This window comes from Pelobates fuscus, chromosome 4 (genome assembly GCF_036172605.1).
Source record: "Pelobates fuscus isolate aPelFus1 chromosome 4, aPelFus1.pri, whole genome shotgun sequence".
In the NCBI taxonomy this organism is placed as follows: Eukaryota; Metazoa; Chordata; class Amphibia; order Anura; family Pelobatidae; genus Pelobates; species Pelobates fuscus.
The window spans coordinates 127253767-127280690 of NC_086320.1; the positions used below are offsets into that span (position 1 = coordinate 127253767).

General features: G+C 40.4%; 2 protein-coding genes across 4 annotated transcripts in view; both read left to right on the plus strand.

Moving 5' to 3' along the window:
- LDLRAD4 (low density lipoprotein receptor class A domain containing 4) overlaps positions 1–26924 on the plus strand; it is a 585185-nt gene that overhangs the window by 524591 nt on the left and 33670 nt on the right. The window contains exon 1 of one of the 3 annotated variants that reach the window (XM_063451609.1): positions 4932–5714. The exons of the other annotated variants lie outside the window; for them this stretch is intronic. Within the exon in view, the coding sequence (XP_063307679.1) occupies positions 5645–5714 (70 nt within the window). The 5' untranslated portion in view covers positions 4932–5644. Of the gene's footprint in view, positions 1–4931; positions 5715–26924 lie in introns of those variants that run through there. 3 annotated transcript variants of the gene reach the window in all.
- The window catches only part of RNMT (RNA guanine-7 methyltransferase), a 542662-nt gene that overhangs the window by 353634 nt on the left and 162104 nt on the right, over positions 1–26924 (plus strand). The gene's annotated exons all lie outside the window — the stretch shown is intronic.

Here is a 26924-nt window from a genome sequence, read left to right on the forward strand (position 1 = left end):
GTAATACCTTTTATATTGGACTAACATAATTTTTTAATGACAAGCTTTTTCTTGTCATAAAAAAATTCTGTTAGTCCAATAAAAAAGGTATTACAAGATCCGAATTATCTTTTTTTTTTTTTTATATCTATATCTATCTATCTATCTATCTCAAAAACTAAAAAGGTTATGGTGGGGAAGGAATTGTGATTGAAAACCCCTTCCACCTGAAGTCTGTGGATAGTTAATACAATGTTAAACAACAATCTGCACACCAGTTAAACCATAAGACTTGCTTTTCCCACAGAAATCACAAATCTGCTGTGATGTTACTGCAGCAAAGGATTCTGGGTGGGCATATGCAAATTAGTTTAACAAAGAATCAAATTTTTGCCTCATTCCATTTCACAGGCTTTGCATCTTTTCCTAAATTGTGTTTCAAAGCTGTTGTATACACAAAACACAGACTCAAAGTAATCCATCTTTAAAATGGAATGAGGCAAACATTTGATTCTTTGTTAAACTAATTTGCATATGCCCACCCAGAATCCTTTGCTGTAGTAACATCACAGCAGACTTGTGATTTCTGTGGGAAAAGTTTTATGGCTTGACTGATGTGCAGATTTTTGTTTCACATTCTATTAACTATATATATATTATATACACCTTACCCATGTCAAGGACCCATGACCCACAAGTGAAAAACACCATATCTTAATAGCCTTTCCTATCCCAGTCATTCCCTGTTATGCTATTAAAGTGAACACAGTTTGGCAAATAGTTGCATTTCACTAGTGTGATGCTTGAATTAGTGCTTTGTTCAAGATTACCTCTGTTGGCTGTTGCAAGAGATGCAGCTTGCACCATTTATTCAGATCCCAAAGAATCCAAGTGCTTTATGATGTCAAAAATTAGATTGCTTTTAATGATACTTTATCAAAGTTTTATAAGTGTTTTAGAAATATCATAATGTTTATCAATAGTGCATACTTTAACTTTATGCATTGTAAACCTTTCCCTGATTTTTAAAACTTATATTTCAACATGGTTACAAGAAACTATACCTTGTAGAATATCCTTTGTTCACTGTGCACAGTTCAGTGTCCACCAAAGCAATTTTCACTTTTTTAGTGGACAAACAGTTGAAAAATATTATGCAACTTGATATGATTATTTATTAAGCAATCAAAGATTTATGCGGCAGTGAGGCTCATCTTCCTGTCCGCCCGCACCTCCCACGCCTCACCCCTCTGTCAGTCCCTGCATCGGGATCCTGATGAAAGTCCACATGTTGGACTGAAACGTCGATCTGTTTTATGGAACCGAAGAAAAGTTAAGTTTGAAAGGAACATCCGTGAGTGCAGCCACATCTCTTTGTATATATGGATAAACAGCCCTGGTATTGCACCTGTTTTTTTGGAAATTTTTGGAAATTACTGGCAGCCTGAGTGCAAGGTATTGTACACATTTTTATATATATATATATATATATATATATATATATATATATATATATATATACGTTTGTTATCAGCAGGGGTAATAGGTTTGTTTTATATGTTGAAAAATGCAAAATTTGCTTCAGATTTTTTTTTTTTATAAATGATCAACATTTTAATTTATTTAGGGAAATATGAATGTGTATATGTGCTGTCATTTTCAATCTTTCTCTCAAGCTAAGCAGGTCTTACTAAATTACACTCCAAAGTAGCCACTTGAGGATAATAGTCCACCCAGTAGTCCTGTGGCAAAAAGTCTGGAATTTTTGTTTAAAGACTTTGCATGATAAAGACCAGGTAGGGTCGAAACTTTGCTGTTTTTGCCCCAATAAAGCTGCTATTTTTTGTTATCCCAGAGTGCCTGTTATTCATTCTGCATATCTTTGAAGGCAGACCTGGCCAGCCCTGGCTTCAGTGTATCTGCATGTGTGTCAGTAGTTGTATCTGAGTGTCTGTGTCTGTGTCTGTGTATGTTTATGTGTGTCAATTGTGTGTTTGTGTATATGCATGTTTGTGTATATGCATGTGTGTATGTGCATACATTTTAGCATTCAAACTCCAACACTACACATATACACCCAGGGGCTTATTAGCCGCGAGGCAAACAAGGCATTTGCCTTGGGCGGCATTTTCCAGGGGGCGGCAAAAAAAGCCGCCCCCAAATGCCCAGGGCAAATGCCTTGGTAGCCTTGCGGCTAACTGACAAGGCAGGCGGTCAGGCGGCACTGGCGGGAGGGCGGGCGGCCGGCGAGGGAGCACTTACTCTGAGCTCTCTCTGCTCAGCTCCCTCGCGCGCCGCAGAATGATGCTGGGAGCCGGAATATGACGTCATATTCCGGCTCCGCCTCCCAGCCTCACTCTGCGGCGCGCGAGGGAGCTGAGCAGAGAGAGCTCAGAGTAAGTGCTCCCTCACTAGCCGCCCAGCAGACAGCCCAGCAGCCCGACCGACAGCCCCACTAGACCCCAGGGAGGTAGAGAACCCCCCAGCATTCCCAAAGGTAAGGAGGCTGGGGGGGGGCTTTGCTCTACAGAGGGTATAACAAATTGAAGTAGAACTGTGACAGATCTGCAGCGAATCTGCTTTGCTACTGGATATCTTTGGATGTGCAAAAGTAAAACCCCTAAGTCAAAAGGTGTGCAGGTTGTCAAAAGCTGTGCCCAAAGTAATTGTGGCCATATATAACCACTTTAGTTATATTATTAATATTATTATTATTACATAATTAAATAATGGCAAAAGTACCAAAACAGCATCTTTCCTTCATTTTGTTTTGTAGCCATTCTGTCAAGACATCATTTGATATCATTCTTGTATGCTGTAGAAAATAGAAACTGGAATTGTTTAAACTCTAAACTATTTTACAATCAATGCTCTAAAGATGCCTATAGTATCACTTTAAATATCTTGAGGTTAATATATATATTTATATATATATATATATATATATATGTTAATGTGAGTGTGTATGTCTGTTTGTTAGTGTGTGTCAACCTGTTAGTGTGTGTGTGTGTGTGAGTGTGTCTGTTAGTGAGTGTGAGTGTGTGTCTGTTAGTGTGAGTGTGTCTGTGAGTGTGTCTGTGTCTGTTAGTGTGAGTGTGTCTGTTAGTGAGTTTGTGTCTGTTAGCTAATGTATGCGTATCTGTCAATTTGTGTGTGTGTGTGTGTGTGTATTTAGAAGGCGGGGCGGGGGGAAGGGGGATGGGGGGCGCCTGAGTTTTGTCCTGCCTAGGGCAGCACAAAACCAGGATACACCACTGTATACACCCCATGCTTTCACTTGTTAACACTACATACAAACACACTCCTGCATTCAATGTCAACACCACATAAAAACACACTTCTGTATTAACACCAACATTTTATACAAACACATTCCCAGATTCCAAAATCAACACTACACACACATGCATGCCTGAATACAAATGCCAACACTGTTGACAAATACATCCGTACACTCAAACACGAAAACACTGCTCAGTGCTAAATACAAACCTGCAAGCATGGGCAAATGGTAGGGGTGGCAAACTTTTGTGGCTTGGGTTGTATGACAGATGGAGAGCTACAGTATTGCCACCCTTGCAAAAACAATTCTTGCACCAGGGCACTCTCTCTATGTTAGTTCCACCACTGACTAGGGAGATTTTTTTTATTAACCTCTTCTTTTCCTATTGTTCTACTCATGACATGTAATTTTTTTTTATTTATCAAGTCTTACAAAAAATATTTTATTGTATAGGTCCTAAAAAGACCTAGTTTGGAGTTTAGAAGCTAAAATAAAAATATTAATCCTGTGTTTTGAATCTACAATATCCCAGTTATATATGTTAACAGCCTGCTCAGTATAAACAGACATTTAATAGAATTAATGACTCTGCACTTAAGTTTACAACAAAGTTTACAATGCCTGCCAACCATCCAAATTTCGGTGGGATAGTCCCAATTGTCGTATCCCGCCATCCAAACTTTGTTCCCTGTTGTCTTGGCATTGTGGACACTAGGAAATGATCCACAACAAACGTAGCTCAAGTGCACCATTAGAAATGCTTGTACTATCCTAAGTGTAGTGCTCTTTGCAGGGTCTGCCCTCGGTGTCTGGCCTGCTTGATTGACAGGCAGTTGGAGGTGCAATAACAGCAGGCTAACCTCTGCCAGTAATTTGGGTGGCTCTGTTCTTTTTCTTCACAATCGCATCGCTGGCCAGCCTTATTTACCTCAATGCCACCGGCGTCCCATTCTGAGGACCCCAGAGTTGAGAGGTATGTGATGGAAAACGAGGTCAGTGATGAGGGACTTAGAAGAGGACAGAAGCAGCATGGTTGGGAAGGAGGAGGGGTTGCTGTCTGGTGCCAGAATTCTGTGCATGCTTGCATCAAATGCCAAATTTGCACAGAATTAATATTAGCCACCTGGAACTCTAGTTCTGGGCTGACTAATTATGCTGCTGGAGGTGACATTGCACCCCTGGCAGCAGTCTGGTTAATATCTGTATGTGCAGTACTTCAAAGTAAAAGGCTGCCTATACGGACGCACCATGACCACTTAAAAATCACTGAAACCTCATTTATTTCATAAAAACAGTAAAGATTGCCTCTGCAATGAAAGGAAAATGAGAACCATTCTCTAAATAAATGTATCTGTTTTTTTAATTTTATTTTGTGTACTTTGTGTGGCTGATTCTAAGAGGCTATGAGTAATGGTCATCCTTGTGCAGACATTAGCTTGTGGTATATGACTGTTTTCTCTCTTAACTGGTACGGTTCAACATAAATCTGTTGTTCAATGCAGCTGTGAGTTCCACTTTTTTTTTTTCTTCTTCTAAGCAAGGCTGGCTTAGAGAGAGCATGTGTGAGGAGTTGCCAGCAGTTGGAGATATTTGGCAGCGTGAGAGAAGGGAGGGAGGATAAGAGAGGGGGTTGTCAGCAAGCATCAGAGAGAGTCTTGACTAAAGTAGTGAGTAAAGTGTTTCAGCTATGGAATGACGCACATCGTGCCTTCTACCAGAAATGCGGAAGAATTAAAGGGCCCCTTAACAAGTGTCAACCTCTCCCCGTCAGAGACAGCAAGGCAGCACAGCAGAAAGCAATGCGTATCTCGAGGAGTGCTTTTGTCTTCCCAGCTCTGGTGTTTTGTAGCTTAAGCTGCTGAAGTTGGAGTGGATTGTGAGAGCCTCAGCAGCTAGGGAATTTACAAGGCACAATGCTACTTTTTTCCCCTTCTTTTTGTTCCCACTGTGTTTTCCCTGCTTACAAAATTTGAGAGAAAAAAAACTGGATGATTAGAGCCTTTTGTGATCACTTTCTAGTCACATTTTTTTCAAGCATTTTTTTTTTCTGGTATTTTTCCCCCCTCTTTCTTTGCATTTTTGTTATCTCTTTAGACAACACAACCAGTTTCCTGCCACAGTGCCTGTAACTGTCTCCTAATGGCTGCAGATAATTGTTAGTCTCTGCAGTCTGCTCTATGAGCTATAGTGGGGTTTGCATCGTACATGGACATGCTGACAGAAAAAAATGAGAGAACAGCTTTTTGGCAGAACCCAGGAGAAGAGTTAACTGTTGGATCTCATCACTGGAGCGACCTGCAAACAGACTAGCGTGGGATGCTTTAAGTACAGAAGTTTTGTGGGCTTTGGCTGCATACATGCTCTTACCCACAGGTCCTGATTATGTCCAGTGATCACCTGAACAGCACAACATTGAAGGATGCTGGATTAAAAGATTATTTCTTAGTGAAAGGTATTGAAGTCCTGTTTTCATGCTGTGGTTTATACTTTGATGTTTGTAGAGGCACTTCTCCTGGCATCTCTGCTCTGTGCCACTTCAGACATTGTGTGTAATTATAAAACAAGTGTCAGAATTTGCTTCAAGGTATACATTCCAGGAAAGCTTCTTCTGAGGTAAAGGGCACTAAACGTCCACTTGTGCATGTATAATAATTAGTAAGCAAAATAATAACATAATAATAATAATAATAATAATAATTCACCCCACTTGGAGCATTTCCCCTACACTAAAATTCTAGAGCATGTGTGGAGTAAATTGTAGTTATAGTTGAATGGATACAAATGTTTTACATTGTCATTCTTTTTGTGATGTAATCTAAAATGTCCAAATTACAGCTATGACATTTAAAGTTTATCCCATCAATATGCCCATCTATGGGTTAAACCAGCACAAATACCAAAATGACTATGAACTGTATAGAATAGTGTGTTCCACGCACAATACAACACAGCAAGTGTGGGCAGCCCTGGAAATCATTCACATAGTATAGGGAAATATGACTGTAACAATCCTATAGAAGAGTAATACTACAGGAAATGACAAGACTCTTTTCGATGACTACAATTTAGCCATCTGTTAGGATTTGTAATTTACTTAGAGTAAGTGCTTGAATTGGCTGTACAGACTTGGTTTGTAGAAACTCAATATGAGGTGGTCCATTTTAATGAATATATTCTGTTTGATAACTGTTAACAAGTTTATACAGATTTGTTCATAAACAATAGAATACTATTATCTAATATACTTGCATTCTATATTTTAGAGAACTGTAATCTGGGGACATAATCCGGCTTTCTATGTTCTGCCTGTCTGCAATCCATGAGCTTGGCAAGGGACAGGATTGTGATTTCTTTTTGACTTCCAATGTAGGAAAATATCTATTTAGTATAGTTGTGTTCAAAGGGTTCAATGTTAGGCTGATCTGGAGTTCAATAAAACAGTACATGCCCCTACCTTTATTTTTTTTTTTGTCAATCTGATTTTTATTAAAGGCATAAAGTATGGGATACAGAAGAGAAATCGGGGGAAACGTTTAAGTGATTTACAACATAGGGTTGGTACGACAATATGCAAAATTAGAGTACATTTCCAAATTTTCAATGCCTCATTTTTTTTTTTTATGTAGTGTAGTTCAACTCCAGTTTGAAAATACAAGCTATGGATCAAAGGATCCGGGTTGGTAACTCACTAGATCATGTTAGTCAGGTGTCAGGAGACACATGGGTGAGAAAAAACATTGGTTACTTATGCTAGGTATATGTTAACTTCAATATGCAAGCAGGTCTGGCTAGTTCAGCGTCAGTAGTGCTGGTCGGGTATGTTAAGCTATGAACTGGTTATGGTCTTTGGGTGTCTGAGTAAGGTACACGCTTTAAGAGTTAGAGTACATAGGCTACAGCAACGATCATATAATTACTCGCTGAACGTAGACAAGCTAGGTCAAGTAAATAAAATAAAATAAAACATTGCTATCCATCAAGAGTGTCATCTATACTGAAGCTGAGTTACGTCGTTTAAACAGCAGGACGAACAGGGCCCCTACCTTTATTGTATAAAAGTTTATATTAACTTCTAAATATGTTATAAATTTACTTATAACATAGCCAAAATGGCACTTAAATTGAAATATTACACCATTACAGAAAAACATTGGGCTGATAGTGTTTCTATTGCGTCTTAGAGATCATACTCTTGCAGGCTGAGTTTAGTTTGAAATTTACAGCAAACTTTCCAGATTTCAGCTCAATAACACTTTGATGTACATTTGCTAATTCAGAGAACGGATGTGTCTGTCTCTACGTAGAATCCTCCCCCAAGTTTTGATAAATTTAGACGAAGTGAACACTCTTGGCAGATATGTTAGTGCCATTGCAATCCTGTGAACCTTGCGTTCTAGGAAAGACTGAGTGCAGTGTCCTTTTTTTGTATGTCTGCCCAGAGTCAAATGATAAGGTGAACAATGCTGCCATAGGCATTTCTCTTTTGTTTTTAAATTTGACTAGTTTATTTAGCTTATACATCTCAATAATGTATTTGTAGAAGACAATCTTAAGACATTCTTAATTGTAGAAGAATTCTTAATTCACATTTCACATTAGATCTTCTAACTACGGATCACATACTTGTCACATATGACAAGTATCATATTTCCAGCCAGTTTGGTAGAATACACAACATGGTGTTTGGAAACATACCATGTAAAAAATTAGTAACCTAAACAACTGAAATTGCAGTGGAATTGTCAACTGCCGAAAAATTAATCTTTCTGTGGAAATTAATTTATATATATACTAGCACTTGTATTTTGTCTTCTTAAATGCAAACTTAATTCTTGATATCTATGTTTTTCCTTTAGAGCTTGCTTACTCTATTGTTTCACAAGTTACGCTTTCTTAAAAAACACCAAAACAGTAAAATAATACAGATTTTCAAATGGTGGGATAGTTTAATATTTTGAGTTTTCAAATCATGATCTAAAATTAGAACTGAATCTGTGTATGTAAAAACAGATAAGAACAGGAATTCCTGATCTATATCTCATAATGACTACTTACAGGTTTTCGGTACTTATTACTACTCATTATGTTATAAGTATTGGCTTTGTTTCTGTTTTTGCATTTGACTAGGCCTGCAATGGCAAACTATGCTGCTGCTGATTTTTGTGAAGTACATTTCCTGTGTTAGCTTGCCAGACGTTACACTGGCCAAACTTCATAGGAAATGTAATTCACAAACATCTGCAGTGCTCATCATTGGCCTAAGTCGAACTTTGTCCTAATAATATTACCACTAAGAGGAAATGTGCAATATTTCATATTCAGACTGTAGGGTTTATTCAGAATTCTGTCAAAAGGTATAGAGACCATTGAATAAAAACAATGTGGCATCCTCTTGGAAACCATAAGTATACAACTCACTGTAATAGAATCACATCATGTGTCATAATAGGGAATAATGTACTCAAACAGACAATCGTCGCTACAAGGACAGAAAGGAAAGAAACACAGGAGACAAACCATACTTTCCATCTGTTTCTATGTAGTAAAGACAGATCCACTTTTGGACCCAAGTCCCCTTGTCCCTTTTATTTTTTTATTGTAATGTCCCTTATTCTATCCTAATGTCCCTCTTCTGTGTAAACTCAGTATTCTTGGTGTGTATGAATTTATACTAGCGTTCCACTGCATTGAAACTTTGAATAATGCTTCTTTAAGCTATAATGTGTTTAGAAATCATTCTGTGTAAATAAGAGATATTGCAGAAATTATTCATAAGTCAACTAAAAGGTCAAGGAAGAGCACTGCTCCAACCTTAAAGTGTCCCTCTTTGTTCATTGAAATGTTGGGTGATAAGCAAAATTCTGAAAAAGTACAAGGAGACTGTGGGTTAAAGAGGGGAATATATCATACAGGAAGTAGGGTGGGAAGAGAAGGTCATTCCCTCACATTTCTCTTAATCCTTGGCATGCATTGATATCCAACTTTTTTTTTTCTTTAAGTGACGGGCTTAAAGCATAAGTAGCCTGACAGCATAAGTAGCCAGCACATGCTTACAAGTGGCATACAGCATTTGTCCTATTGTGGGTAAAGAAATTAACTCTAGTTTCAAATGGGTCCAGCACATATCTTTTTCAGCACTCCAGTTTATGTGAAAGCATGCAGAAAAGTCAACAATTTGGCCATGGGGGCTTGACATGATCCCTATATTGACCGAAATGTTACCTTTTTTCATGCTTTTACTTTACAAGAGGAAGAGGTTTGCTGGACTCATTTGTTCCTGCTGACATGGGTCAGAGCATCTTCAAAATGGCAAGTTTTGTGGGGTGTTTCCAGTATGCGCCTATGTTTCCCGCATGAGACATGATCATGGGTGCCCAAGGCTTATTGATGTATGTGGGGAGTGAAGGCTAGCCTATTTGGTCCAATCACACAGAAGAGCTACTGTAGCTGATTGCTGAAAAACATAATGCTGGCCATGATAGAAAGGTGTCAGAATACACAGTGCATCTCAGTTTACTGCATAGCCAGACACCTCTGTCCACCATTGAAAGTGCCTTCAATGAGATGCTTGGTCTGATAAACCACATTTTCTTTTAGATCAGATGGATGACCTGGTGTGTGTTGTTTACTTGGGGAGATATGGCAGCAGGATGCCTTATTGCAGGGTTAGGCAACCTATGGCACGTGTGCCATGCATGGCACTCAAGATGCCTTTGCATGGCACTCAAGGTTGCCAGAGCCAAACAGGCACTGGCCTGTCAGATATCTGCTAGTGCAAACTAAGTGGTGATTGTAGGTGGTGAAGGGCAATCCTTAATTTACCCATTGCTGCGCTTAAAGGAAGTGATCTAAGATCACTCCATCCCAACACTTATGAACGGGTACCAGCACTGGAGTAGAGCAGCCCTCAGCAGCTATCACAGATTTTGACCTGCACCTGGCCAACCCGTTGCCCATTGGATCCGAGAGAAGCCACCCACACTGCTAGATATATACACAGAGCTGCAAAAGAGGCCTTCCTGTTATACAAATAATATAAATAGCCCACAAACACAACACCACTGACCATCCACATACGCGCACACAACCTCACAAGCAGCCCCTCACATGCAAAACTCCAAGCAGCCCCACACATATACACACACACCACCAAACACACAATGTGACATAACATCCACACACACAATTCCACAAGCAGCCCCCATACACAGCCCACATTTATAGGTATCATACACAATATCACAAACTACTCACAAACATTTACAATATAACAGCCCACATACAAATAAATACAATGGTACAAAGCAACTGCAGCAACCATAAATTGCACAAGCAGAATACAGTAACACACAACTCAATAAACAAAAATAAAAAAAAAAAAAAAAAAGACCGGCACACCAAGGGACTTCAACATCTTGTTTTGGCACAGTACTACAAAAAAGTTGCTTACCCCTGCCCTATTGTAAGAAGGCAGAACAGCAGAGGCATTGTTATGCTGTGGGCATAACAGAGATTGTTGCAGACCATGTATATTCCTTCATGATAATCATGTTCCCTGAGGTCTGTGGCCTCTTCAATCACAATAAAATTGTTCAGGAATGATTTTGAGAAACATGACAACGAGTTTGTGTTGCCTTGGCCTCCAAATTCCCCAGCTCTCAACCTGATTGAGAATTTGTGGGATGTGTTGGGGAAAAAAAAAATGTGATCTATGGAGGTCCCACCTCGCAACTTGCAGAACTTAAAGGATTTGCGACTATTGTATTGGTGGCAGATACCACAGATACCACCGTGCCGCGCTGGAATAAAGGTAAGTAAACAACATATTTAAGGGGGGGGGGGGTGGAGTGGCTGTGAACCTTAACTCCTTAAGGACACAGCTTCAAAAACTGGACTTAACCTTAACCCCTTAAGGACGGCAGGCGTTCTATGCCGTCCTTAAGGAACCGGCTCTAAACGCCGGAGGGCAGCATAGAATGCCCAAACCGTCCTTTCTACTTACCCGATCGCCGGTGATCCCGCTATCGCGGTATGGCGACTTACCTGGAAGCCCATGGAGTTCCCCTCCGTCCTCTTCGGCCACCCTGGGCCATGTGATCACGAGGTCCTAGCCGTCCAAGGCATTGCCAGGAGGGGGAGTGCCTGTAATAACAGGTACTCCCCCTGCTGTCTGAAAAAAATAAATAAAACATGTTAAAACAGTGTAAAATTAAATAATATATACTTAGATCATATATATATATTTATTATATATGTGATCTAAGTATATATAATATAAGGCCAGGGACTAATGAAAGTATTTAGAAAATTGGGCAGACTAGATGGGCCGAATGGTTCTTATCTGCTGTCACATTCTATGTTTCTATGTTTCTATATATACACACACATACACACACATACACACACATACACACACATACACATATATACACATACATAGTCTAAGTGTATTTTAATATTAATATTTATATATATATATATATATATATATAATTATAAATATATATATTAATATCAAAATACACGTACAATGATATTGATTAAATATATATATAATTTTCCTTATATATATATATTTATATATAATATAAAATAAATAAATCTGTAAATACGTTAAAAATTTAAATTAAAAAATAATAAAAAAATAAATAAAAAATATATGTGTGTAAATTCGTTCTAACTGTATTTTAAAATTAATATATATATTGATATCAAAATACATGTAGAACAAAATAATATATATATCTATATAGATAAGTATATACGTATATATCACATTATATATACCTATATATAAATAAAAATAATTAGAAAAAATGATATACATATATATATATATATAATAATAATAATTCTACGTATACATGTATGTAATAATTTTACATAATTAGGTAATTTTATTAATTACAATTAGCAGGACCAGCCTGACAACCCAGGCCAAAAGTCCAGGGAATTTAATTTGCTAGCAGTATATTTAACCCTGTAACTTTCCAAGACACCACAAAACCTGTACATGGGGGGTACTGTTTTACTCGGAAGACTTTGCTAAACACAAATATAAGTGTTTCAAAAGAGTCAGTGAAAGTGAAATTTTTTGCATTTTTCACACCCAAATGGCACTTACACGGACAATATAATTGTGATACGTTTTATGGATTTGAAACACTAATATTTGTGTTCAGCAAAGTCTCCCGAGTATAACAGTACCCGTCATGTACAGGTTTTATGGTGTTTTCAAAAGGTAGAGAGTCAAATATAAGGCTTGCGGTTTTTTTCACATTGAAATTCGCCAGATTGGTTACATTGCCTTTGAGATCGTACGGTAGCCCAGGAATGAGAATTACCCCCATGATGGCATACCATTTGCAAAAGTAGACAACCTAAGGTATTGCAAATGGGGTATGTCCAGTCTTTTTTAGTAGCCACTTAGTCACAAACACTGGCCAAAATTGACGTTCATGTCAGTTTTTTGCATTTTCAAATATTAACGCTAACTTTGATCTACTGATTATAACGATACCCCCATTGAATGCCTTTGGCACTATTCTGCCAAGCTACAATGCCATATAAGGCTATTTCAGTTTCTATAGTTAGAATTTTCATAGATGGATATTATGGGCCTGGTTTGACTGTTCAAATAACCCCACAAAGTGCTTCCATTTGATAAAGCAGACACCTCAGGGTATCTTAAATGGTGTATATTGTGCCTTAACTTGTCACCATTTTTTCACCAATTTATGTCAATGTTTGTGGTGAGAGAAAACAAAAATCGGATTTTTACATACATGTTGCAGTTTTGCAGAGCATTTCTTACACTTGATATGTACCACTGTCATAAAATCCCCTAAATTATGCTCAGTTACATCTTCTGAGTAAAACAATATGCCCAATGTATGACCTAGACGCTATTTTGTGAATTTACAGTGCTGTAAAAGAGACGTGACAAGTTCAGGTTTTTAAGTGTGAATTTTCATAGAGGGTTTTGATGCGTCTTTGTCTCACTTTGGAGCACTTGAGCAGGCTACATATTCCACCTACACCATAAAGGTATACCATTTCTTAAAGACATCCCAGGGTATTTCAAAAGGCATATTTTGAAACTTAGCGTGGGTAATTTTTCCGCTAGCTTGTACCAAGTGTGGTAAGCATTTTTCTGCCGTTTTGACACACAAAGTGAGTTTGCACAGTATATTTTGCAAACCTTATGTGTGCTACGACTGTATAATACTTCATATGTTGCTCAGCTATGTTATCTGAGTACAGCGATACCCCCATATGTACTTTTGCTAGATATATGTGGACATTGAAGGGGCACATTTGAGACACCACCATTCAATTTTTTTCAATTTTTACGCTTTGTCCATGTTCCATTTCGGAGTAGTTTTGCTGGTTGGTTATTCAAACTTTGCCACAAATGCATACCATTTTTAAAAGAATACACCCTGGGGTATTTCAAAATGCATAGTTCGAACCTTAGCGTGAGATCGTATTTTCGCTAGTTTGTTCCAGGTGTAGTGGTAGGCATTTGTAGGTGTAGGCATTTTTTTTTACTCTTTTAAACTTTTTCTACTTTTTTTTTTTTTTTTTAATTTGACAATTTTTATTTTGCAATAAAAGGTAGGGGTTAAGGGTACAGAAAGAAAAAAGGTGTTCGGTTATGTCAGAGAACATGAAATATGTTGCACACAATGACATAGTTACAGTGGAATAACATGGGTATAATACTGAGTCATAATAATACATGAAAACGCAGGACGGTGCATTATAATGCAGAGACCGGATGGCCCAGCATGTCCGATACCTTCAAGGTCTCATAATATCATCTCTTATACCTGTGCGACTGGGCAGTGTGCAGCCACGGTGGGTCAGACATAACTTGGGCTTACGGGTAATACTGCCTGTGCGGCATGGGTCGGGGGAGGGGTAATGTGCGTGTGTGAATGTTGGGTTGGCGTGAGGTGCATGTATAGCAGGGTGCGTGTGTGGTGGGGGTATATAGGCCTTGCGCAGGCATTTGTGGAGTAAGTGAGTGAGTGAGTGCAGGTTGTCCTAAGTGAGTGTGGTTTCATTCACGTAGCCTCCAGTCAGGGAGGTTCATCATCCAAGTTAGGTAGCTTTCAGTGTTCAGTTCAACTTGCTTTGCTACTATCCCATATGGTCCACGCTGTGGCCCAATAGGAGTCATTTTGTCCCGTTTTCCGTGCTGCAAGTTCATAGTTCTTGGTCATTTCCACAGCTGTTATGCATTGTAGGATTGTTGGGGCGTTGGATTGTTTCCATTGTCTTCCTATTGACGGTGAGGGCCGCCTACAGATGTGATAGAGCAGATATTTGGTGTGATTGTGAGGCGTTTGAGGAAGCAGAAGTAGCAAGAATAGCTCCGGTGTCACTGTATTGCTAGGTCCAGGACTTGGGACCAGTAAAGTGGGCATTGCCACCATATGTGTATGAGGGTGCCGTGGTCCCCCTGGCAGCGCCAGCATTTGTCAGGCACGTTAGGGTAGCTATGTTTGAGTCTCGAGGGGACCAGGTACCAACGGTACAGCAGTTTACGTGAGAGTTCAATATGGGATGCACAGAGGGTCAATTTTTTGTTGGCTCGAAATATGTCTATCCACTGCTCGTTTGTGAGTTTGTGCCCTAGATCGCGTTCCCATGCCGCCATAAAGGATGGTGGTTTGGCTGGCGCCTCTGTGTTTTCAGAGGTGTAAATTAGTGAAATGAGTCTCTTCGCCGGCTTCGACTTTGCACAGATTTCGGTTATTTTAAGCCAGTATGGGTCAGAAGGGACTGCGGGTTGTCTCTGTTTTTGGAGATTTACCCAGGATTGCAATTGGATGTATGAGAAGGTCGCCGTTGTGGGCAGTTTTAATTCGGTGCAGAGATCAGGGAAGGGTTTGAGGCTGTCACCCCGTATTACTTGTGATAGTGTTGAAATGCCATGTCTGAGCCAGAGGTTATGGTTGAAGTCTGGGATAAGTCGTCTGATCGTTTCTATTGGGGTTGCTGGCGTAAGGAGTGATGTTGCTCCCCTCTTCTTGCGGTAACTGTCCCATATGGAGAGGGTTAATGCAGTTGTTGGTAGTAGTTCCGACGGTTTGGGTCGTTGGTTCGCCGGCAGCCAGGCTAGAGTGGTGAGCGAGAGACCCCCGGCATGGGCTCCTTCGATTTCAACCCACGACAAGGGTTCCCCGTGTTGTGAGGCCGCAAGGAGTGGGGCCATCTGCGCTGCTCTGTAATATTTCTTTATGTCTGGCAGGCTCATCCCGCCCTGGGGGTGAGCTTTAGATATCGTGCTCATAGCCACTCTAGGTTTTTTATAGTTCCATACATATTCATTTATGGCGTGTTGTAGATCCCTCAGGTATATGTTGGAAAGTTTGAGAGGGAGCGTTCTGAACAGGTATTGTATTTTAGGCAGGATCACCATTTTGATTGACGCTATTCAGCCTGTCCAGGATACATATTTACCCTTCCAGCTGTGTAGCAAGGTTTTAATGTCTGTGAGGAGTGTGGTGTAATTTGCTTTGTGTAGTGCGGCCGTGGAGGGGGTGAAGAGGATGCCTAAGAATTTTATATGGTCATGTCTCCAATCATAGTGGAAGTTTGCTTTGAGGGTACTCATTTCCTGGGTCGGGACATTAATGCTTAGGGCGAGAGTTTTAGAGACGTTCAATTTATAGTAGGAGCAGGCGCTAAATCGGGATAGAATTTTATGGAAGTTAGGTAGGGATATTCCAGGGTGAGTAGGATATCGTCCGCAAACAAGGACAATTTGAATTCTCGGCCCATGGCTTTAACGCTGTGTATGTTTGGGTCATCCCGTATCATTTGGGCGAGAGGTTCAAGTGCTAAAATGTAAAGTAGAGGGGACAGGGGGCATCCTTGTCTGGAGCCGTTAGATATGAGGAATGGTTTGGAAATGAAGCCTCCGTTTACAACTCTGGCCGTTGGGGATGAATAAAGCGCTGTGACGAGGGACAGAAATTGCAGAGGGAATTCAAATTTCCTAAGGACTGCCATTAAGAAAGGCCAGTGGAGCCTATCAAAGGCTTTCTCAGCGTCCAAAGATAGTAGGACGCTGGGTGTTCTGTTTTGTTGTATCTTGTATAGTAGGTCCAGGGTTTTCCTCGTACCGTCTGCTCCCTGTCTGCCCCCCACAAATCCTACCTGGTCCGCCTGTATCAGGGAGGGTATTATATGTGTTAACCTATTAGAGAAGATCTTTGCTACAATTTTGACATCTGTATTTAGTAGGGATATGGGACGGAGATTCTGGCACCTATTCGGGGTTTTTCCTGGCTTGGGAAGTGTGGCAACATGGGCCATCAGCATCTCGCTTGGTAATTGTCCTGTTTGTATGGCTTGGTTATATACTTTCTGTAAATAGGGTGCTAGTAGCGGCGCAAACTGTTTGTAATAGGCGTTGGTCATGCCGTCTGGGCCCGGTGATTTCCCGGAGGGTAAGGCGGCAATGGTTTCTAAAATTTCTTGTGTGGTGACCTGAAATTGTATAGCATTTTTTTGTGTGGTAGATAGAGTGGGGAGTTTTGTGTGTGCGAGACATTCTTCTATCTCTATCAGAGTCGGTTGGTGCAGCGTTGGGTCTGATTTAAGGTTGTAGAGGGAAAGGTAGTAGGTTGCCATACTGTCGTTGATGTCTTGTGGGTTATGTATTTTATCACCGGAGGTGGTGACTAGGTGCGGAATCTTAGAGTGAGCTTGTTGTTTTTTAAGCAGGGTGGCCAAGTATTTCCCTGCTCTATTGCCCTGAGTGTAGGTTCTCAATTTCAGTTTAGATAGAATATGGGCCGTTTTTTCTAAGGAAATTGAGTTGATTTGATTGGTGATGTGTTGTATTTCTTCTGAGTGGGCTTGTGAGGGTTGGAGGAGATGGGCTGTCGTGGTGTCCCTCAGTCTTCGTAGAAGGTCTATGTGTTTCTTGTCCTTCATGCGCTTCAGCAAGGACGCGCGGCTGATTAGTAGGCCTCTTATAACAGTTTTATGGGCTTGCCATATCGAGAAGGTGGATGCTTCTGAGTTATCATTTGTCTCAAAATAGTTTTGCAGGCTAGACTGTAACGTCGTTACAAAAGATTGGTCATAGAGTAGCGAGTCATTGAGGCGCCACGGTGGTTTACCTCGGTGTTGGTAGGTGGAGTGCAACATCAACGTCAAAGGGGCATGATCCGACCATACTATACTGCCTATGGAGCAGTCTTCTATATGTGGAAGTAGTATGCTGGAGGCTAGGATATGGTCTATTCTTGAATAAGTCTTATGTACGTGTGAAAAAAACGTGTATTTTTTTCCCGAGGGATTCTTTGTTCTCCAGACGTCATAGAGGCTGTTTTCATGAATAAGTTTTACAAGTGCCTTGGCGTGTGGTTTGAGTGTGAGATGTCTGTTTGATGTACTAGGAGCAGTGGAGTCCAGGCGAGAGTCCATAGTATGGTTAAAGTCGCTGCAGATGATCTTGGGGTCTGTTGCATCTTCAGGCAATTTGTTGAGGACTTTATGTAGGAAATTGCGTTGTTGGTCATTCGGGCTATAGAGGTATACTATGATGTAAGGGTGGTCATTGATTCTGCATTGTAGAATTATATAACGTCCTTGGCTGTCTGTTTTGACCCTAAGAGTTTCCACTGTCAGAGAATTGTGGAGCAGGATCGATACCCCCCTGAATTTGGAGGAGTGTGTGGCATGGAATTGTGTAGGATATTCTCTGGTTGCGAACGTGGGGACTCTCCCTGTAACAAAGTGCGTTTCTTGTACGCAAACTATGTCTGCCTTGGTTCGTTTTATATCATCCAGTAGCATACGCCGTTTATGTGGAGTGTTGAGGCCTCTGGTATTGTGTGAATAGATGATCATGGTTGTGAGTGCGGGTTATGAGTGTCCGGGGGGATGTCAGAGTATTATGACTCCTAGGCAGGTATGTGTAGATGTGGGCTGTGTCGGCGGGAGGAGGACGGGATGGTGTGGGGAGATGGGAGGTGTCTTTTGGTAGGGAGGGTGAACTTTACAAGGACCTAACGGTCTGGTACGCTAGTCGTACCGTGGGGTTGAGGAGCAGGAGCTTCCAATACGTGGCTGAGTGGGCTCCATTGTTAATAATTGGGTAGAACTGAAATCTCAAAATTGAAGTCAGTAAACCAAAAGGAGAAAACATAAAGCAAAGGCATAGGAACAATAAAATATAACAATTAACACTGAATGCGGAAGGGCAAGCAAATATCATATCTTTACTTGGCACAGCATGTCTGAGTGTACCCCTTTGGTCACCACTTGAAGGGCAATATGTCCTATCTGTCCTACCTAGGGTGGGCTGTTTACCTCTATGTGAGCGTCTTCAGCGTGGGCATGCAGTGCTCGTATCTCCCATGGTTTCCCCAGTTAGCGTGGCTCATGTCCCCGTAGCATATACATTTTTTTTTTCTCTGCATTTTGGTTTTATACATTGTTCTGTACATTTTTTGTAATTTACATTTTTTTATCTGTACATTTTCTTTTTATCCAACAAAACTGTACAAACAATAATACAGCACCACATCTATATTACAAGCACCTCTAGGTTAGTCACATTTGTTGCTGTTTAATGTGTTCACTAATCACAGTTGGTACCAAAAATACTTAGAAATTAAAGCATTTTCACAAGGCCACATCTTGCAACAATTAAAAACTGCTGTTTTTGAGATCGCTTTCTAAGCCTTTGAGTGTAAAAGGGGTTTGTGATATATTGCACATGGATAGACAATTTGGAAGGGTCTCCAGTCACTCGTAAAAAGACAAGCAAGCCTATATAAAAACGTGCTAATTAACTGTAACATGGATGGCCAGCCATGCCCCCCACCCAGAGATGACCAGGTTATAGATCATATTATACCCTTATAGCAACCCTTTAGGTTTGTTGAGCATCCATTGAAACATATTCAAAAACCTCTGGAATGCCAAGTTAGTCGTCATCTGTCTAGAACACTGGAAGGACTGGTAACACGCCAGACTAAGGAACAGTAGTTTCTCTAGCTACTATTATCCTCCCTAGAATAGGACTGAGTGAGAAAGCTATGCATATGTATCCACCTAGTTTGGCAATTAAGCCGGAAGTTTGTCATATCTGTATACAGATTTTCCATTGTGCTTTTTCATATAAAGGAAAAAAAAAGTTAGAAAAATCGCACAGTAAAAACTTAATAGTGTAAATAGGCATTAACTGGGTATTTGCCTTTAGCTTCTAAAATGCAGCGCTTTGGTAACGTCTGCTTTGTTTAGGTGTTTCCAAAAAACCCATTAGACTCCACAGCAAAATATACCACCAAGGTAGGCAAGCATCACATTATGCTTACAAATTCAAGGTTGTTTAACATAATAGCCGTGCTTATGAAGATTTTTTTTTTTTCGTTTTTCATTATAAGAGTTTAAACATTAAACTTCTTAGAAAGGAATGTAGCTAATGATAACATTAAACAGTGCTTCACTGCCTCCCGTGTGGGGTCAGGTGGAACAGTGGGTTACGGTGTGTGTATTTACATGCCAGATGGTATGCCTGGTGTGGCGGGAAGGCAATCAATATCTCCCGCACAATATTATCTTAGGCATTAGCTTTAGTTAGACATAGAAGCACAGTACCTGACGCTAGTTGTAAGCTTGCTTTGTATTACTAAAGTACTCTGCAAGGTTAAGATATACACATGTACAGGGGCAACATTCCTCAGAGGTGATTAAGGGGTAGTTAATATATATATATACAATTATATTCAGTTATATAGCACCTGGTGCAGTAAAGTTAATAAAAGCAAAATTATTAGTAATCAGTTCGTGATACTTGCGCAAGTTTGCTTGCCGCTTCCAGGCAACGTATTAGTCCGTATTAGTTGTGCGGCCGGGGCGTTGTTTGTTAGGCCGCGGGTTCTCAGATGGGTCTTCCGGGAGGTTCCATTGTTCAAGGAATCACAGCCCTTCTTCTGGGGACGATATAACGGTCGTTTTCCCATTCTTGGTGATAAGCATTTTCGTGGGGAATCCCCACCGGTAGCGTATGCCGTGGGTGCGGAGTGCCGTGGTGGTTCGGGTGAAATCCCTTCTGCGACGGAGAGTGGCTGAAGAAATGTCCGGCATGATGCAGACAGTGGGGAAGTCGTCATGGAGTTCCATCCTGTTCCTATGAGCTCGGAGGACCAGTTTCTTTATATGAAAATAGTGGGCCCGAAGCAGGACATCCGGTGGTACAGAGTCTGGCAGATTCTTTGGTTTCATTACTCTATGAATTCTGTCCACTAAAAGCATGTCTGCCGGGATATCAGGGGCATACGCCCTCATGAGGCCTCTTGCATAGGCCTGCAGATCTTCGGGGAGAACTGTTTCAGGGATGCCGCGGAGCCGGAGATTGTTCCTGCGTGCCCTGTCCTCGTGGTCCACCATGCGCTCTTCCATTGTCTCCATTTTCTTTTGAAGAACTTGGAGTTGTTCCGCGACAGTTGCCTGGCTGGTCTCCAGCTCGTGGTGGCGTTGTTCTACAGCAGAGGTTCTGGCCGAGAGATCTCTCACCTCCCTCTGGATTTGGTCAGCCGTCTTTTGCCAGGTAAGTATTAATTTTTCAGCCATAGTTTCCATGGCTTGTTCGAAATGGCTCCGTGTTAGGCAGTCTGTGGGTCGGGAGTCTGCCGGCAGCATCAGAGAGGGGTTGGGAGCGGCGTCGTCCAGGCCCTCGTGCGTGGCTGCCTGCAGTGGGTCAGCTAAGATGGGGGGTTTATGCCCGAAGAAGCTCATTTTGTCGGCTTTGGAGGTAGACTTCTTGCTTTTGGTCGCTGCCATTGCGGTTTGGTGGAGGTATTAGGGTTTCAGCTCAATTAAAATGAAGTGTAGTGGAGCCCTCGTGCCGGAGCAGAGTATCAGACGTCCATCTTGCTCGGCGGTCGGCCACGCCCCCCCCTTTTCTACTTTTTTAAACTTTTTTATACTTTTAAAATTTGTATAAACTTTCTTTTTACCGTTAACCCCTAACTAGCAGTAAGCAGCGCTTACAGTAAATTCCCCAATTTCCCATAACTCCCACCCACCCCAGCTAGCAAAATATATATATAATTTTAAAATATTTATATTAATTAAATAAATAGAACCCCTGAGGGTTAAAAAAAATAAGTTAACGCTCAGCGGTAAAAAAAATATAAGTATTATACTGTGATCTGTAATTTGATCACGGTAGGCAGTGATCACCTGGCAGGGAAGGGGTTAATTTTTATTAGGACTGGGTAAAGGGGGGTGGGATTTTTTTTCACTTTTTTGAAACATTATTAAAAAAAAATGTAACTTTAACTTTTTAAAGCTTTTTTAAAAACGTGTAACGTTAACCCTTAGCTAGCCTAACACCACATTCCTCAATTCCCCACCCCAGCTAGCTAAATATATATTTTTTAAATATTTAAATTAATAAAATAAATTTAACCCCTGAGGGTTAAAATAAAATCAGATCACAGTAAAATGTAGTCCCCGCCAATTGATCACTGAAGTCAGTGATCAATTGGCAGGGAAGGGGTTAATTTTTATTTAAAATGGGTAAAGGTGGGTGGGATTTTAAAGTAACTTTTTTTTTTTTTTTCACACTGGGAGAAGATCACTGCTGATTCGTCTTCCTGCGCTTCACACTGAATGCGAAAGCACAGGGAGGCAGAGCAGAAGTCCCTGCAGCACATGTGCTCGCTTTGACAGGGTGTCAGAGCGATCAGGTGCTCCTGGTCTGCCTTGAAAAGGAGCGTTAACCCCACGATCATGGCAATCTGGGGTTAACTTTAGTAAATTAAGGAAATTTTCCATCATGCGTCCTTAACGGTAGGTCTGATGTGACGTAAAATTTCCATCAAGCGTCGTTAATGGGGTTAAGCGTGTTTTTAACACTATAGGGTGAGGGATACACGTTTGTATTCCTGACCCTATAGTGTTCCTTAAATTGGATTATTTTCTGTAAATTTCTATCTGACATTAGAAAAAAATAATTGTTACAAAACTTATCTAAAAGTAAACACTCCTAGTAACACCAGAAATAATAACAAAAAAAGCAGATCCTAATTTGTTGTTTTTAATCAAAACTATACATATTGCACTAGCACGTATATGCCCTATTCATTTGTCATCATGTAGTCTATGTGGCCTGCTTTGCTATTTAGTTTTAGTTCCATTAGAACCACCTACATTGTTTATGTCCTCATACTGATCTTTATTCATAGTTTAGGAATGTCCTATTGGCTGTTTGATAGTAGAAATATCTGACCAAACGAAACAAGTACTTACATAGAACTAAACAATTGCCTTTTTCAGACTGCTATTTCATAATGTGACTCAAGGTTAATGTAGATAATGTTTGTCATTGGTGTCCTTTTATAATCTACTGTTGATTTATCAAAAGTTGTTTACCCTCTTTAAGGACCAAGGTTCAGACAAATCTTTATATAATAAGATGTCTGGCATTCAACTAGTACACAAGAGCTACATTAAAAGTCTGAATACAAAAAAATGTATTGCAAAAAAAGTATTGCAGACATACCATTTTACAACTTGAATACTGACAAAGTAATTATTGTTGTTCCTATAGCCAAGTTTATAACACGTTTACAAACATTCATACTTTCCAAAGTTTTTCTTCATTTATTTTAATTTGTGTATTTGTTTAAAATTAAAACATAAATTCTGCATTTCTAAATACTGATAAAGTTCAGTAACGACGCTTAGTCACCAAAATAGTTGTCCCTCTTGTCCGGTTGGAAGCAGAATACAACAGAAGGGTAGGTGTAGTGCATGAAATGTCTTTAAGAGATATATGTGACGATAAATAAGAGAAAGTGGGAACTAATAGTGTAGCAAGTTGAAAAAGTATTGAGAAGTGAGGTGGATAGTATATTGCACTCACGCTTTTAGAGAGCTTGAAGCCAACTCCAACTGAAATGCCTGGGTTCAATGATCTGCACCTATAGATATAATGTAATACAGATTCAGTTGACAACCAGAGGAGCACCAGGATCTTGGCAAACAACTTGAGATCACAGTTAAACAGGGATATGGCACGGTAGCTTGCACACTGCTCAACATTCTTGCTTTCTGTAGGCAGAATAGTTGTTGGCAGCCTGTGTTTGAACGGGTAACTTGTGGCCCTCAGTTATAGAATTAAATGCTGAGATGAAGTGCGGGTATAGGGTGTGTGCAAATTGCTTATGGTATTTCCCTGTTTTGGAGCACTTAACTGCGAAGGCCATTTCCTACAATGTGAGGGTGGCCTCCAGGACCTCCAGCGAGTCAGAGAGGATGTGGCAGTATACATATTAGAAGAGATAGGTACGTATGCTGGTGTCTTGTGCCGATGTAGTAGATTGGGATTTGTGTGTATTCAAATCACAGAGAGTGGAGCAGTAGTGTTTCACAACCTTATCGATCTGGTCCAGGAGATGAAACATTTGATCTGCAGAGTTTTGCATGCAGGTGATATATGTGGTGAAGCACTATTTGTTGTTTACACTTTTGTGAGCTTCCCATGTGATGGGGGGGGGGGGGGTTCTTGTTCTGTGGTGGATTTTCCATAGCAGAGGGTCTGCCTGGGCTGTCAGGCAGGTCCCGTGATCGCAGTTTGCATCAAGGGTAAGTATTCGACCCAAAGATAAGTTCTGTGCTGCCATTTCATTAAATCCCTCCTTTTGTAGGATGGCATAGCACTCCCTAACATTGAGAAGGGGAGGGGTTAATTATCATTGGAGTGATACAAGGAAAAAACCCTTTAAATGTGCATAGGGATTTGGGATAATGAGTAGGTAACTTTTTTTTTGTTTTGTTTTGATTCTATATACGGGGGCTGATGAGTACTACAGTCATTGCCTCCCAGGAATAGTAGAAATTGGAGCGCATGTAAGTTTGTAGTTGCTTTTGTATTACACAGTCACGTACCTTTGATGCCCCCCACCCCATGTGTACCCTATAAAGGGATAATAAGTGTGTAGGTGTTAAGAAAAATACCCCTTTCTGTTTAATTTTGCCTTTGCTAAGAGTTGTAAGGCGAATTGTTAGTTTGAGACTAACAGATATGCCTTGACATGACAGGTAGGCTTACACTTTAATGACCATTGGTCTAATATGAAAAAAAAACTCCACTTAAATGTGAGTAGTTGCTGGTTGTGCACAAATAACCTCTTTAGGAGTTTTAGTTGTGCATAAACTGAACAATTGTTAGGGATATCTATATGCCAAATCAATGTTACATATAATTTCGTACATCTAGAACAAGAAGTGTTTTGTACCAATATACACTGAACAAAATTATAAACGCAACACTTTTGTTTTTGCCCCCATTTTTCATGAGCTGAACTCAAAGATCTATGACTTTTTTCTATGTACACAGAAGGCCTATTTCTCTCAAATATTGTTCACAAATCTGTCTAAATATATGTTAGTGAGCAATTCTCCTTTGTCGAGATAATCCATCCACCTCACCGGTGTGGCATATCAAGATGCTGATTAGACAGCATGCTTATTGCACAGGTGTGCCTTAGGCTGGCCACAATAAAAGGTCACTCTAAAATGTGCAGTTTTACTGTATTGGAGGGATCTGGGGGGGAGGGGGGCTGGGGGGGGTTACGAAAACCAGTTAGTATCTGGTGTGACCACTATTAGCCTCACGCAGTGCAACACATCTCCTTCGCATAGAGTTGATCTGGTTGTTGATTGTGGCTGGTGGAATGTTGGTCTACTCCTCTTTAATAGCTGTGCAAAGTTGCTGGATATTGGCAGGACCTGGAACATGCTGTCGTATACAAAAATCCAGAGTATCCCAAACATACTCAATGGGTGACATGTATGGTGAGTATGCTGGCCATGCAAGAACTGGGATGTTTTCAGCTTCCAGGAACTGTGTACAGATCCTTGCAACATGGGGTCGTGCATTATCATGCTGCAACATGAGGTGATGGTCGTGGATGAATGGCACAACAAATAGCCTTAGGATCTTGTAAATCTATCTTCAATAGAATGCACCTGTGTTCTTTGTCCATAAAATACTCGATCCACAGCGTTGACATCAGAAAACCGCTCACCCACACGATGCCATACACGCTGGCTGCCATCTGTCCTGTACAGTGAAAACCGGAATTCATCCATGACAAGAACACCTCTCCAAAGTGCCAGACGCCATCGAATGTGAGCATTTTCCCAGTGAAGTCTGTTACAACGACGAACTGCAGTCAGGTCGAGACCCCAATGAGCATGAAGATGAGCTTCCCTGAGACAATTTCTGAAAGTTTGTGCAGAAATTCTTTGGTTATGCAAACCGATTGTTGCAGCAGCTGTCTGGGTGGCTGGTCTCAGACGATCTTGGATGTGAAGATTCTGGATGTGGAGGTCCTGGGCTGGTGTGGCTACACGTGGTCTGCGGTTGCGAGGCCAGTTGGATGTACTGCCAAATTCTCTGAAACGCTTTTGAAAACTGCTTATGGTAGAGAAATTAGCATTCAATTCACGGGCAACAGCTCTGGTGGACATTCCTGCAGTCAGCATGCCAATTGCACGCTCCCTCAAAACCTGTCCAGTAATCATGCTGTCTAATCAGCATCTTGATATGCCACACCTGTGAGGTGGATGGATTATCTCGGCAAAGGAGAAGTGCTCACTAACACAGATTTGACAGATTTGTGAACAATATTTGAGAGAAATAGGCCTTTTGTGTACGTAGAAAAAGTCTTAGATCTTTGAGTTCAGCTCATGAAAAATGGGGGCAAAAACAAAAATGTTGCGTTTATAATTTTGTTCAGTGCAATAAGGTTAATATGAGAATTCATATTTTTATAGATCAACATGAATACTGGCATTGTAACAAAAAGAAATCAAATTCTTCATTTTCTTATTTGTTACATAAGTTCCTGTTTGAATTAGCTCTCGTACAATGGAGTCACTGGGTTTATTAAGACACCATTGCACGGAGACTGACGCTATCAAATCGAAGGATGTTGGCAGCTTTTTGTCAAGCTAATTAGCAAGAATATAATTGGCAGAAGATTTGTGAAATGTGCAATGTTCTTAAGAAGTTTTGAAAAAAAATTAGCAAAGCAAAGAAAGGCATGTGCTTTAATATAAATTGGCAAAATATTCTTTAGAACATCATGAGACTATTGGTTTATCACTAAAAGATTTTGGGTAGAATATATTGTCCTAATACTATGGGTTGAATCTTAAGCACAGTAAATAGGAAAATATGTGGCTCTGGAAATGTTTGTGGACATTGGTAATACATTTTGCTATAAAGCCTAGATAGCCTTAAACACCTGAGAGCACAAACATCTACAGTGGCAAGCTTAGCTTTGAGTGCTCTAAGAATGTATACAAAACACAAACCATGTGAACAGCACCCACGCACAAATGAAATCATACCGTTTTAAATTTTATAAGGATACTTCCCTATCCAAATAAACATGGAGATTCAGTTACACCCTATAGTGATATTGGTTTTTGTGTGTGCGCTGTTTCCTTAATCTGTATTATATATATTTTTTTTAACTTGGAAGCAGCACCACTGCAGAGAAATGCAAGTTCTGGGTATTCCCCCACCAATCTCCCTTTTGTTTTCTGTGCTCTAAGAATGTAGTCAGCGATGTGCTAGATGTTTTTCTGAAACCCTCATACCTATACTTGC